The following is a 13,040-nucleotide window of genomic DNA, read 5'->3' as shown; positions in this document are numbered from 1 at the left end:
TATCTGCACTCGGCTATCTGCCTTTATGTCAATGTCCTCGCCCACCTGTGGTTATCTGTCTGCACTCTGTACTTTTATCTTCTCTCTGTCATTCTGCACACATGTTTGTCTCCTTCCATCCTGTTATATGTGTGATCACCTATCTGGCCTGATGTGCCTGTTCTTGGTTCTCCATCCTCATGTGTTTGTCCTTACCTACTCGCTATTGTCTAATTCTCATTTATCTGTCCTCACCTTTTGCCCTTGCCACCATTGTCTCCTCTGTCTATCTGTAATCATCTTTTTGCCCTTGCAAATCTGATCTCTCACACAGTATCTTCCCTCACCAGTCTATTCTTAAAATTACGTTCATAATTGTCTGCCTTTGTCCATCTGCCTGACCTCCTCTTTATCGTCTGTCTATCTGGGATCATCTACCTGCCCTTTACTCTCTGAGCTTCAGCTCTCACCTGCTCTATCAGTTCACACCAACCTGTTCTTAACACTGTCTTCTTCTGGCTGCCATCGTCCATCCGCCTGACCTCCTCCTTATCCTCCACTTATATAAGATGACGACTCCCTGCAGTGTGCACTCGGATCCCGAATTCACTTCAACATTAAGGTCCTTCTTCAGAGCTAGTTGGGGATCATTAAAACAAGGAAGCAGCAGGACTTTTATTGGAAAGAGAATTTGGTGTAGCATTTCTCTGGTTTCGTTGGTTCCCCTTCTTCCAGTTCATTCCCTGTGGGCACTTTGGTCTCCAAATGGCACTTCTTTGACTTTGCTCTCGGTGATCTTTCAGAGATTTTAACACGTGATGTGTCTGTGATCGTCTACCTGCCCTTTTGTCTTTCTCTATCCTCATGCATTTGTCCTCGCTGCCCCAGTTTGCTTATCTGGCAGCTATTTGTGATCATCTGTCCTTGCCAGTTCATGTCTCTCCCTTTGCCAGTCTACCCTGATGTGACTCTCTGCCCTCACTCACCTGTCTACCCGTCCATCTGTCCTGCCTGTCAGTCAGCAGGCCTGCTCCTCAGTTTGATCCTAATCTCTTTGCTTGTTCAGGTGTCCACATGTTTGGCCTCTGTGCCACAGCCCTGGTGACAGACGTGATCCAGCTGGCCACGGGTTACCATGCTCCATTCTTCCTCACTGTCTGTAAACCGAACTACACCTTGCCTGGTGTCTCCTGTGACACAAATCCCTACATCACCCAGGACATCTGCTCCGGACCTGACCAGCATGCCATTTTGTCAGCCAGGTAAAACCATAAATGTGGGCAACTGGAAAATTGGGGGAGGTAGCCCATCCTTATTTGGTATAGTGCCTTGCACAGAGTACATCATTACACACGCTGCAGCAGTAGCCGGCTGGCTTATCGAGTTATTACAGTACAAAGAGGCATCTGAATGCCAAGCAATGCTTTGTGGGAAATTGAGCCCACCTATGCAGGGCACTATATTACCCACCAGAATGGTGTCTTCAAAAAATGAAATCTTAATTGCAACTCTTCATGACCCTTGTCACCTTCCTTTCACCTTATCTAAAACATGAATGCCAATGCCAGCCATTCTGTTAGGAAACAGGAAGTAACAAAAGTGCCAACAGAGGTTGGCACGATAAAGAAACAAAAGGCTGCTTACATACCAGTGTGCTTTATAGAGGTGACCATCACGATATGTTCGGGCTGGACCAGTGGTGAAGACGCCTGAGGGTCTTCAATGCATCAAGTGGCCTGTCTGCAGTGTGCTCTGTGGTGCCATCTTGTGTTCCTAAAGTGTTACTACAATGGGTTTTGCTGACAATCGTGCACAACTAATCTGCTCTCTCTGTCCCTTTGGCAGGAAGACCTTCCCATCCCAGCATGCAACTCTGTCTGCCTTCGCAGCTGTTTACGTATCGGTAAGACAAATGGGAATGTAGGATTGGGTGCCACCTTCACCAGAAACTTCTAGAGTTTCAATGTGAGCTCTACAGAATGATGCCAAGCTCACTGTGTTGTGGGTAAATGGGCACGACTGGCCAACCCCCATAGTGAGGGTCTGCCTACTGGATTTGATTTTTGGGTGGTGATGTATTTAAAGCTCCTGAATTAATTATGTATTATGATACGTGTCGTGACATTCTCTCATACCTCTTTATTTACAAACACAAAATGTCATAAAAATGTGACTTCTCTGTCCCTGATGAAGTAAATGAGCAAAAATGAAAACTGCCCCCATTTTCAAAACTGTCCGCCAAATCCGACTTGATACACCAGGCGGGCATTTTCTGACGTGTTTCTGTTTTTGTTGTACAGATGTATTTTAACTCGACCATTTCGGACAGCACCAAGCTGCTCAAGCCTTTGCTGGTCTTCGCTTTTGCCATTGCGGCGGGCCTCTGTGGTCTCACCCAGATCACCCAGTACCGCAGTCACCCAATCGATGTCTATGTGGGATTCCTCATTGGAGCGGGCATCGCCACCTACCTGGTAGGTCTTCTTTATTATGGGCAGCACTGGGGTGTGCATCAGGCTTCAGGCTGCTGTGGTACCCTGCCAGTCAGTTTGTTCAGGTCTCCTGGCCACCATGTTGCCATCTGCTTTAATATGGGCCATTTAGTATGGGATTTGTAAAAGCGGTGCTGATGTGTGTGATGCACCATCTGTTGGACTGAAAAATAAGGGCATTTTATTATTATATGCATTGCAACGTTCATTCCACCAGATGGAACACTGCAAACCCGTCTTGGTTAACACTTGACTAATGACACAAGGAACATTTGTTAAGCAAAAACATCAACAGATGTGATGGTCTGCTGGGGAAAAGTAAGCGCACCCTTGGCCTCAGAAGCTATCATTGATTGCTCCCCCTTCTTGCAGGTGTTTTGCAGTCTGTGACATCGACTCGGTGACATTTTGGATTGCTCCTCCTCCACGCCAGCTGCGAGATGTTTGTGCTTTTTCTTGCATGCCCAATGGGGCTCAGATCAGGGCTTTGACCAGGCCAGGCCAGGACTCTCCATTTCGTCTTGCTGAGCCATCTTTTGGTGGATTTGCCACTGTGCTTCACATCATCATCGTAGTAGAAGGTCCATTTCTGGTTCAACTTTAGATTTCAGACAGATAGCCGCCTCACATTCTCCTCAAGCACACCTTGATATGACGCATAGTGGACTTCAACTTGCCCAGACCCTGAGGCAGCCAAGCAAACTCAAACCAGAACATGTCCACCACCAGGCTTCTCGGCGGGTTTGAGGTCAAGCATGTTAATCCCATCTCTGAGTCGTCTGTCCAGAGCACTTTATTCCAGACGTCCTGGTCATCGTTCAATGGCAGACTGTCATCCTGCTCTGGTGTTCTTTTTGGATGGCAAAGGCTTCTTCTCTCCTGGCACACCTCACATGCAGGTCTAATCTGTGCCAACCTCTTTCTGATTGTAGATGCAGACACTTCGACACCAACTTTTGGAAGAGTCTCCTGCAGGTCCGGTCATGAAATTTCGTGGCGACTTCTTCTAGAGTCAGACAGTCAGCCCCTCTTAGGCTGAATTTGCTGGGCTGGCCAGTGCAGGACAAATTAGCACTCATTTGAAGTCAAAGTCCCTTGTAGATGACCTTCCTTACACATTTGAAATAATTGGGGGATCTTTTGGAATCCTTTTCCCAGACTCCTTGGCATCCTCAACCTTCATTCTGATGGTCTTGGAGAGCTCTTTTTGCTCTTGGCATGATGACTCTTCGATAGCAAAGAGAACATCAGACCCTCGATAAGTGCAGCAGGTTCCACCTGCAGACTCCCTCTGGAGGTCCTAATCATTGGCACCTCATCTGGGGTGATAAACACAGGGTGGCACTTCCTTTTTTCCACGTCACAAATCTGCGTTTTTTGTTCATTTAGATTATGAGAAGGAAGACATCGTGTCAACGCGTGGTGTCCTTTGTTCAAGTGAGTCATTTTCATCTGTAGGCCCTGTCTGTATGAAGATCTGCTACTTGCCTGGTCAGATATGTTGAGGAAGTCCTCAGTTCCCTTGGGGTGCACTTACTTTTTCACACGACTGCATGTAGTACCAAAGTAAACTTCCCAATGAGGACATCCCAGCCGTTCACCACAGTTATGGTTTGGGGCTGAAAATGTCTTTTGATTTTGATGCTGTGGTGCCATCTGCCTGAGTTGGTGCCCAGGGTAGCTGGCACATTGTGTAGTAAGTGGATACTGCAGGGCATTCTAGCTGGCTGACCCATTTTCTCCATCTCCACCAACAGCAAGGTGTTTTGTCATCAACTTCTTTTATGTTTTGCCTCTTTTCCATCTTTTTATTTTTCATTCTTCCTTCACAGAAGTTTAATGTCTTCAGTCATCGTGTCTTCTTTGTAATTGACTGATGCCCTGTCTAGGATTGGCTCTTGTCTTGTGCCCATTGTAGTTGATATAAGCCTTGGTCCCCTGCAGGTCAGGTCCGGTTGGGGAGCACGCTCTGATACAGCATGGTGCCGCACCCCCTACATGATGAAACAGCTTAGGACCCCAGGTTGGCAACCCCCCTGGCAGACACGAGGTCCAGTCCCACCCATCTATCAGCCGCAGCCAGGTGTTACATGGGCATTCCCTTGGCCTGGTCCAGCCACTCAGGTCCTCAACAATGAGGGTCACCCTCGGGTAATCATGCCACATGGCCGTGGTGCCGTAACTCATGCCCCCTCACAATGCAGGTCATGTGCCTCATTCGGGACCCTGTGAGGAACACAAAGTCAAACCAGCAGTGCCCACAGAGACACACATGATGGAGTCCAGTCTCCCAACTATATAGCCACTCTACAAAAACTGAATCTAGTAGGTTAAGAAAATGGGTAGCAGGTGCCAGGTTGGCACACTGAGTGTACGAAGCGGGCGAAGCTGCCTGTGAGATCAGTCAGTGGCATAGCTCATTGTGCTCTTTTTCTCTTGTAGGCATTCCATGCTGTGGGAAATTTCAAATCTTCAGAAGATTCTTCCCTTCCGGCCCCTCGGCCTCAAGCTAAGGATGCCCTGCGTGCCCTGACACAGCGCGGGCACGACTCTGTATACCAGAAGAACCACCCGTCGGAGAGCACAGATGAGCTGGCTGCTCCCCAGCGTATGGAAGGAATCAACCGACAGGTCCAACGAGAAAAGGCATCACTGGGCAGCTTGAAGCGGGCAAGTGTCGACGTGGAGCTGCTGGCACCCCGAAGCCCCATGGGCAAGGAGAACATGGTCACATTCAGCAACACCCTCCCCCGGGTCAACACGCCCAATGTCGATGACCCAGCCAGAAGACACATGACCATCCACGTGCCCCTTGACCCACTGCGCTCCAAGCAGCTGGTCTCCGAATGGAAGCAGAAGTCCATGGAGCTGCGCAGTGTGGGGCTGAACCTCGGGGCTGAGGAGGAAGAGGAGGACAAAGACGACAGCGAGGAGGAGTCCGAATCAGGAGATGAAGTGGACGAAGAGGATCTGGTTGTGCCTTCCTCGTTATATCCCACTGTTCAAGCCAGGGCAAACAACACGGGTGCAAGGGTGGTCATCCCACCCAGGCCGGGGCCACCCCTGCTGGTCCACATCCCCGAAGAGCCACCTCCGACGTCCCCTAAAGGCTGTTCGGGGGCTCGTGCCAAGTGGCTTTCCATCGCGGAGAAGTCATCGGGTGGCATCATCCCAGTGCCAACGCCATCGGCATTGAGGGCCGCCAACCAGCCTCGCATCATGCAAGTGATCGCCCTGTCCAAGCAGCAGGGGATGATTTGCGTCACCCCAAAACATTCAGAAGCATCGTCCTCTACTTCTTCCAGCTCCGACTCGCCCCTCTACAAAACGCCCTCGGAAAGGGATAGCGGCAGCATTGTCACCGTAGACGCACACGCCGCTCATCACCCGATCGTCCACGTGTCCTCGGGCAACGGAGGGGTGGGACCGTGGGAGTGGAAGCAAAGCGCAAACACTTCCAGTAACGGCAGCGCCCCGGAAATTCGAGAATCCCACGAACTCAATGACCTAAACCGTGAATGTAGTCGGAATTACCGGCCGGTTAAAAGTGCTTCCCCGGGATCTTCGGCCAGCGATCCCGACCAGGATCTGACAGTCAGCTTCTCGGAAAGCCGCAGCCGGGAAGCCACGCTCCGCAGGAAACCGGGGGTGGGGGTCCTGGCACCGGAGAGGGAGGGCACCCCTCCACAGACTGAGCAAGACCCCTTCTATAGGAAACTGCAGGCGGGCCGACGGTTCAAGGACTGAAAGAGAAAGTCGACTCGGGCGTCCAGTCAAAGTTCAGCATTCCAGTTTTTTTGTTTTTTTTGTTTTTCCCAAGTCGTTCATCGCATTCTTCAAAGGAAATTTTGATCTCCAAGCGAGAGGACTTCCGTAGAGAGGAATCCATGTTTGTTTTGTAGTGGCCGATTCTCCCGACTGTCGAGTAGCTGGTAGACTTTTTTTATGGGCGGACGTGACGTATTTGTACCTTTTTGTTATGCTATTGTTATGAAGTGGAAAACAAAAAAAAAAGAAAAAGAGAGAGAGCGAGCGAGAGAAAGAGAGAAAGAGAAAGAGAGAGAGAGAGAGAGAGAGACGGTCGTCGAGATCACACGGATACTTCAATCCTGACACAAAGCCAGGCTGGGCTCGGAGAATGTTTGCGTGTCAATTAAATGGCCGCAGCCTGAGCTTTGTGCCAGTGTCCCTATTTATTTTGGGGGGGGTTTGTGGGCACCAACGTATGGTGTGGGCAGATGACCCCTTCGGATGGGCCATGCCCATTTCATGCCCACCTGTAAGCCATACCTCTGGGGGGAGTGGGGGAGCTTAACTTAACTCCAAAGGCTTCACTCCACAAGTCACACTGAGGTGTCTCGCCAGCAGCCCCAGAAACGTCCGCCAGTGGATGAAAGTGAGAGATGTTCCCGTTTGCCAGTGATGGAGGAACCTGAGGCATTGGAAAGCTTCGGCGGGAGGAGGAATGAAGGAATGAGCCTCATGGGGTCTGGTCGTGAGCTTGCAGGGGGCGACGTAGGAGAACGTCGACCAGGAAGTGGAATTAGCAAAAGGGTACAGGCAGACAGTTAACACACGGGTGAAAAAGACAAGACGGGCCACTGGGGCGGGCACGGAAGAGGACCTGGTGATGAGATTATGAGTGAGGGGTGAAAGCCGGGCCAACGTGGGCACTAAGAGCCAAAGCGCTAAGCAAAACGCAGGGTCAGAAATCTTCAGTGAAAGTCAAACCCAAAGTCTGAAGAAAGATTGTGTGGCAAACAAAAGCTCAGCCTGGACCCCCAAAACTCAAAACGGCAGACTAGCAGCCATCACAAAACCTCAGTTGGTGAACAAAACAAGCAGTGAAAAGTGAGTCGCAGTCAGAAGTTTATTAGTCTGAAGAGAAAATGAAGAGCAGTCGCAAATACAGTCATGTGAAAAAGTTTGGGACCCCCTCTTAATTCTTTGGATTTGTGTTTCTCATTGGCTGAACTTCCTTTTAATATCTGACATGCCTTATGGAGACAGTAGGATTTCAGCAGTGACATTAAGTTTATTGGATTAACAGAAAATATGCAATATGCATCATAACAAAATTAGACAGGTGCATAAATGTGGGCCCCCCAACAGAGATATGACATCAATACTTAGTTGAGCCTCCTTTTGTCCTCTAGACGCTGTCCTCCTATAGCCTCTGATGAGTGTCTGATTCTGGATGGAGGTCTTGTTCACCATTCTTCATACAAAATCTCTCCAGTTCAGTTCAATTTGATGGACAGCCTGCTTCAAATCATCCCATAGATTTTCGATGATATTCAAGTCAGAGGACTGTGACGGCCATTCCAGAACATTGGACTTCTCCCTCTGCATGAATGCCTTTGTAGATTTCCAACTGTGTTTTGGGTCGTTGTCTTGTTGGAATATCCAACCCCTGTGTAACTTCAACTTTGTGACTGATGCTTGAACATTATCCTGAAGAATTTGTTGATATTGGGTTGAATTCATCCGACCCTTGACTTTAACAAGGGCCCCAGTCCCTGAACTGGCCACACAGCCCCACAGCATGATGGAACCTCCACCAAATGTGACAGTAGGTAGCAGGTGTTTTTCTTGGAATGTGATGTTCTTCTTCTGCCATGCAAAGCGCTTTTTGTTCTGACCAAATAACTCCATTGGTGTCTCATCAGTCCAAAGCACTTTGTTCCACAATGAATCTGGCTTGTCTAAATGAGCATTGGCATACAACAAGCGACTCTGTTTGTGGTGTGAGTGCAGAAAGGGCTTCTTTCTCATCACCCTGCCATACAGATGTTTGAATTGTAGAACGATGTACAGATACACCATCTGCAGCAGATGTTCTTGCAGGTCTTTGGAGGTGATCTGTGGTTGTCTGTCACCATTCTCACAATCCTGCTCATATGCCGCTCCTGTGTTTTTCTTGGCCTGCCAGACCTGCTGGTTTAACAGTAACTGTGCCTGTGGCCTTCCATTTCCTGATTCCATTCCTTACAGTTGAAACTGACAGTTTAAACCTCTGAGATGGCTTTTTGTAGCCTTCCCCTAAACCAGGAGACTCAACAATCTTTGTTTTCAGATCTTTGGAGAGTTGCTTTGAGGATCCCATGCTGTCACTCATCAGAGGAGAGTCAAAGGGAAGGAAGCCCAACTTGTAATTGACCACCTTAAATCCCTTTATACCTCATGATGGGACACACCAGTCTATGAAGTTCAAGGCTTAATGAGCTCATCACACCAAGTAATCAGCATTGAGCAGTGACAGGCATTCAAATCAGCACAATGACAAGGGGACCCACATTTGTGCACAGCCAGTTTTTCACATTTGATTTCATTTCATACAACTAAATACTGCGTCACTAAAAATCTTTGTTTGGAAAACACCGCAGTACTCCTAGGAAATGACAGACAGACCACTGTTATCTTTTATGTTAGGGGGTCCCTGACTTTTTCATATGACTGTAAAATGTAGTCCTCAATCTTAGACCAGCAGGGAGTGCACGATGCTCACCTTGACGCCTGTTATGAACTGTGAAGCTCATGAAACTCCACAACAGTCTAAAATATAGCTGCTCAGCTAACACACATATGGCCTAGAAACAAAATCTCAGCCTGGCCCCAAACTCAAGGAGCAGGCTTCACAGGCCAGAATGACTGATGAAAAATATTACAAAACCAAAATCGTTGAACACACAGACCCAGTAAAAAGAAAGCAAAGAGAAGTCGCAATTAGCATTTTATCCACAATCTTGGACAACCAGGGAGCACACGCCACTCACATTAATAACTCTTTTGAACTGCGAGGCTCGCGAAACTCCACAACAGGCTTCATCTCTAAACTTTGGCTGCTCGGCTAACACACTTATGGCCTAGAAACAAAAACCTCAGCCTGGCCGCAAACTCAAGGAGCAGGCTTCACAGGCCAAAATGTCCAAAAAAATATCACAAAACCCCAATCGGTGAACAAAATGAGCAGTCAAAGCTTCTGTAACTGCAGTCTGAAGCTTATTAGTTTGAAAAGAAAACAAAGAGCAGTCGCAAATAAAATGGGATCCACAATCTTGGACAACCAGGGAGCACACAACGCTCACCTTGATGCTTGTTTTCAAATGTGGGGCTCATGAAACTCCACAACAGGCTTCATCTCTAAAACTGGGGTGCAAAAATGAAAGTATGGCATCAAAACAAAAACTCAACCTGACCCCAAACTCAAGAAGGAGGCTTCATGGGCCAAAATGAATGATAAATAATACTGCAAAGCCAAAATCATTAAACACACAGGCCCAATCAAAACAACGCAAAAAGAAATAGCAATTAGCATTTTATCCACAATCTTGGACAACCAGGAGCACACGCCACTCACCTTGATTCTTGTTATGAACAGCAGAGCTCACAAAAGTGCACAACAGGCTTCATCTCTAAACTTTGGCTTCAATGCTCCACTTATGGCCTAGAAACAAAACCTGAGCCTGGCCCTAAACTCAAGAGGTAGGCTTCATAGGCCAAAATGTCTGAAAGAAAATATTACAAAACCAAAATCGTCGAACAAAACACACAGTCAAAAGCTCTGTAGCTGAAGTCTGAAGCTTATTAGTTTGAAGAGAATTTAGCTGCTCAGCTAACACACTTATGGCCCAGAAACGAAACCTCAGCCTGGGCCCAAACTCAAGGAGCAGGCTACATGGGCCAAAATGACTGAAAAATATCACAAAACCAAAATTGTCAAACAAAGAGCACAGGCAAAAATTCTGTAACCTCAGTCAAATGCATTCAGGATTAGTTTGAAGAGAATGAAAAGAACAGTCGCAAATAAAATGTAATCCTCAATCTTGGACAAGCAGGGAGTGCTCGACCCTCACCTTGACGTCTGTTTTGAAATGTGGGGCACACGAAACTCCACAGCAGGCTTCATCTCTAAACTTTGGCTTCAAGGCTCCACTTATGGCCTAGAAACAAAAACTCAGCCTGTCCCCCAAACTCAAGGAGCTGGCCTCACAGGGCAAAATGTCTGAAAAAAAATATCCCAAAACCTAAATTGGTGAACAAAACAAGCACAGAAAAGTTCTGTAGCCATAGTCAGAAGTTTATTAGTTTGAACAGAAAGCAAAGAGCAGTCGCAAATAAAATGTAATCCACAATCTTGGACCAGAAGGGTGTACTCGACGCTCACTCTCATACCTATTTTCAAATGCGGGGCTCATGAAACTCCACAACAGGCTACATCTCTAAAACTGGGGTGCAAAAATGAAAGTATGGCATCAAAACAAAAACTCAACCTGACCCCAAACTCAAGAAGGAGGCTTCATGGGCCAAATTGACTGAAAAAAATTACAAAACCCAAATCGTCGAACAAAACGCACAGTCAAAAACTCTGTAGCTACAGTCTAAAGCTTATTAGTTTGAAGAGAATTTAGCTGCTCGGCTAACACACTTGTGGCATAGAAATAAAACCTCAGCCTGGGCCCAAACTCAAGGAGCAGGCTACAAAGGCCAAAATGACTGAAAGAAAAATATTACAAAGCCAAAATCATTGAACACACAGGCCCAGTCAAAAGAAAGCAAAAAAAGGTAGCAATTATCATGTTATCCACAATCTCGGACAACCAGGGAGCACACGCCACTCACCTTGATGACTGCTATGAACTGCAGAGCTCACGAAACTCCACAACAGGCTTCATCTCTAAACTTTGGTTTCAATGCTCCACTTATGGCATAGAAACAAAAACTCAACCTGGCCCCAAACTCAAGAAGGCGGCTTCACGGGCCAAAATGACTGATAATAAATACTGCAAAGCCAAAATTGTTGAACACACAGGCCCAGTCAAAAGAAAGCAAAAAGAAGGTAGCAATTATCATGTTATCCACAATCTCGGACAACCAGGGAGTACACGCCACTCACATTAATAACTGTTTTGAACTGCGAGGCTCGTGAAACTCCACAACAGGCTTCATCTCTAAACTTTGGCTGCTCGGCTAACACACTTATGGCCCAGAAACGAAACCTCAGCCTGGCCCCAAACTCAAGAAGGAGGCTTCACTGGCCAAAATGACTGATAATAAATACTGCAAAGCCAAAATCGTCAAACAAAGCGCACAGGCAAAAATTCTGTAACCTCAGTCAAATGCATTCAGGATTAGTTTAAAGAGAATGAAAAGAACAGTCGCAAATAAAATGTAATCCTCAATCATGGACCAGCAGGATATGTACTCGACGCTCACCCTCATACCTGTTTTCAAATGTGGGGCTCATGAAACTCCACAACAGGCTTCATCTGTAAAACTGGGGTGAAAAAATGAAAGTATGGCATCAAAACAAAAACTCAACCTGAGCCCAAACTCAAGAAGGAGGCTTCACGGCCAAAATGACTGAAAAAAAAACCACAAAGCGCAAATCGTTGAACACACAGGCCCAGTCAAAAGAAAGCAAAGAGAAGCCACAATTAACATTCAATCCTCAATCTTGGACAAGCAGGGAGTGCTCGACGCTCACCTTGACGCCTGCTATGATCTGCACAGCTCACTAAACTCCACAACACAATGAAGATGTTTGGATTCTGGTTCTGTCCTGGGGTGATTTACCTCTTGGTCTTTTTTATAAATTTTTGTCCCTGGTGGCTCCTCACCTTCCCATCATGTGACGTTAAAGAAAGAAGAAAAGACACGCAGGATGAGTGACTGAGCAGGGTGGTGGTCAGCAGCATTCTGGGGACCTTCAAAAGGACAATTTTGGAGAGGTAGGATCAGCAAGCTTGGTGGCTGCTTGGCTTGTTCTCAGATGTTCAGATGCCAGACGGCGCTTCTAGAAGTTCTCAAGGACCTGTGTGCCTTTATCGAGGACGATTGTCATTAGTGTGGTGGCCTTTGCTGCTGTGCTTTGATTGAGGCCTCTTTTGGACTCCTTTCTACTTTCATCCTCTGGTCGTCTTTCCAAGCTTTTGCCACTTCGGCCTGCAGGCAGCACAGTTTTTCTGTTCATTTATGGGGTGGGTGGGGGGATCAGGGGGTCCTGCCTCCCAGTCCTGTCCTTTATGTTTTAAAGGGAAATTTAAACAAGTGAATTCATGATTGCTGCTCTTGCCTCTTGTAGTCCGGCTGCCCCAAACCCCTCTTCTCTAATTTCTCCCTCCTTCTCCATTTAACACAGAAGCTCCATATTGGGAGGCTTTTAGTGGTGAAGTACGACGTGGCTGTGCGGCTCCAGCTGGATGGTCAGGGACTGAGGGGCCGACGCCTGTGATTTATGGGATTACAGGAGCACAAGCCGACATTCTAGCCGTGGGAAATCATTTTTCAATTTCTTCACTGTTTCGAAAGCAAATTGAATTTCTGCAATGACTGCCGAGGCCTGCAGGAGCTTCGCCGTGGTGGGAGTGCAGGGTGGGCTTCTGGAACGCCTGCCTCTGCACCCCAATTGCTGAAGGTGCACCATGGCAGGCCCCGCCCTCTACACCCCATGTGACAACATGCAAATATCCTTGAGGCGGAGCCTGCCATGCTGTGGAGGGGGGCTGACTTTGGGAGCATTTGCATGATGTTTTTTCAATTTGCATATTAAATTGGCTTTTTGTTTAA

General features: G+C 47.4%; 1 protein-coding gene and 1 long non-coding RNA gene across 2 annotated transcripts in view; one reads left to right on the top strand and one right to left on the bottom strand.

Annotated features, from left to right (window-relative positions):
* Nucleotides 1–6,649, top strand: part of plppr3b (phospholipid phosphatase related 3b) — a 40,420-nt gene extending 33,771 nt beyond the window's left edge. Inside the window, exons 5-8 of the mRNA XM_028814719.2 lie at nucleotides 1,046–1,241; nucleotides 1,825–1,882; nucleotides 2,280–2,453; nucleotides 4,914–6,649. Coding sequence (XP_028670552.1) covers nucleotides 1,046–1,241; nucleotides 1,825–1,882; nucleotides 2,280–2,453; nucleotides 4,914–6,218 — 1,733 coding nt within the window. The 3' untranslated portion in view covers nucleotides 6,219–6,649. The remainder of the gene's footprint in view (nucleotides 1–1,045; nucleotides 1,242–1,824; nucleotides 1,883–2,279; nucleotides 2,454–4,913) is intronic.
* A 1,647-nt stretch (nucleotides 6,650–8,296) lies between these two features.
* LOC127529881 (uncharacterized) lies at nucleotides 8,297–12,757 on the bottom strand. Its single transcript, XR_007936487.1, has 3 exons — nucleotides 11,959–12,757; nucleotides 10,647–11,093; nucleotides 8,297–10,335 (listed from the first exon to the last, which is right to left on the bottom strand). It is a non-coding gene; the product is annotated as an uncharacterized LOC127529881 (long non-coding RNA).
* Between the last annotated feature and the right edge of the window lie 283 nt (nucleotides 12,758–13,040).

Source organism: Erpetoichthys calabaricus, chromosome 12, assembly GCF_900747795.2.
Source record: "Erpetoichthys calabaricus chromosome 12, fErpCal1.3, whole genome shotgun sequence".
Lineage (NCBI taxonomy): Eukaryota > Metazoa > Chordata > Cladistia > Polypteriformes > Polypteridae > Erpetoichthys > Erpetoichthys calabaricus.
Note: the sequence above shows the minus strand (reverse complement) of the source record. Positions and strands in the feature narration are given on the sequence as shown.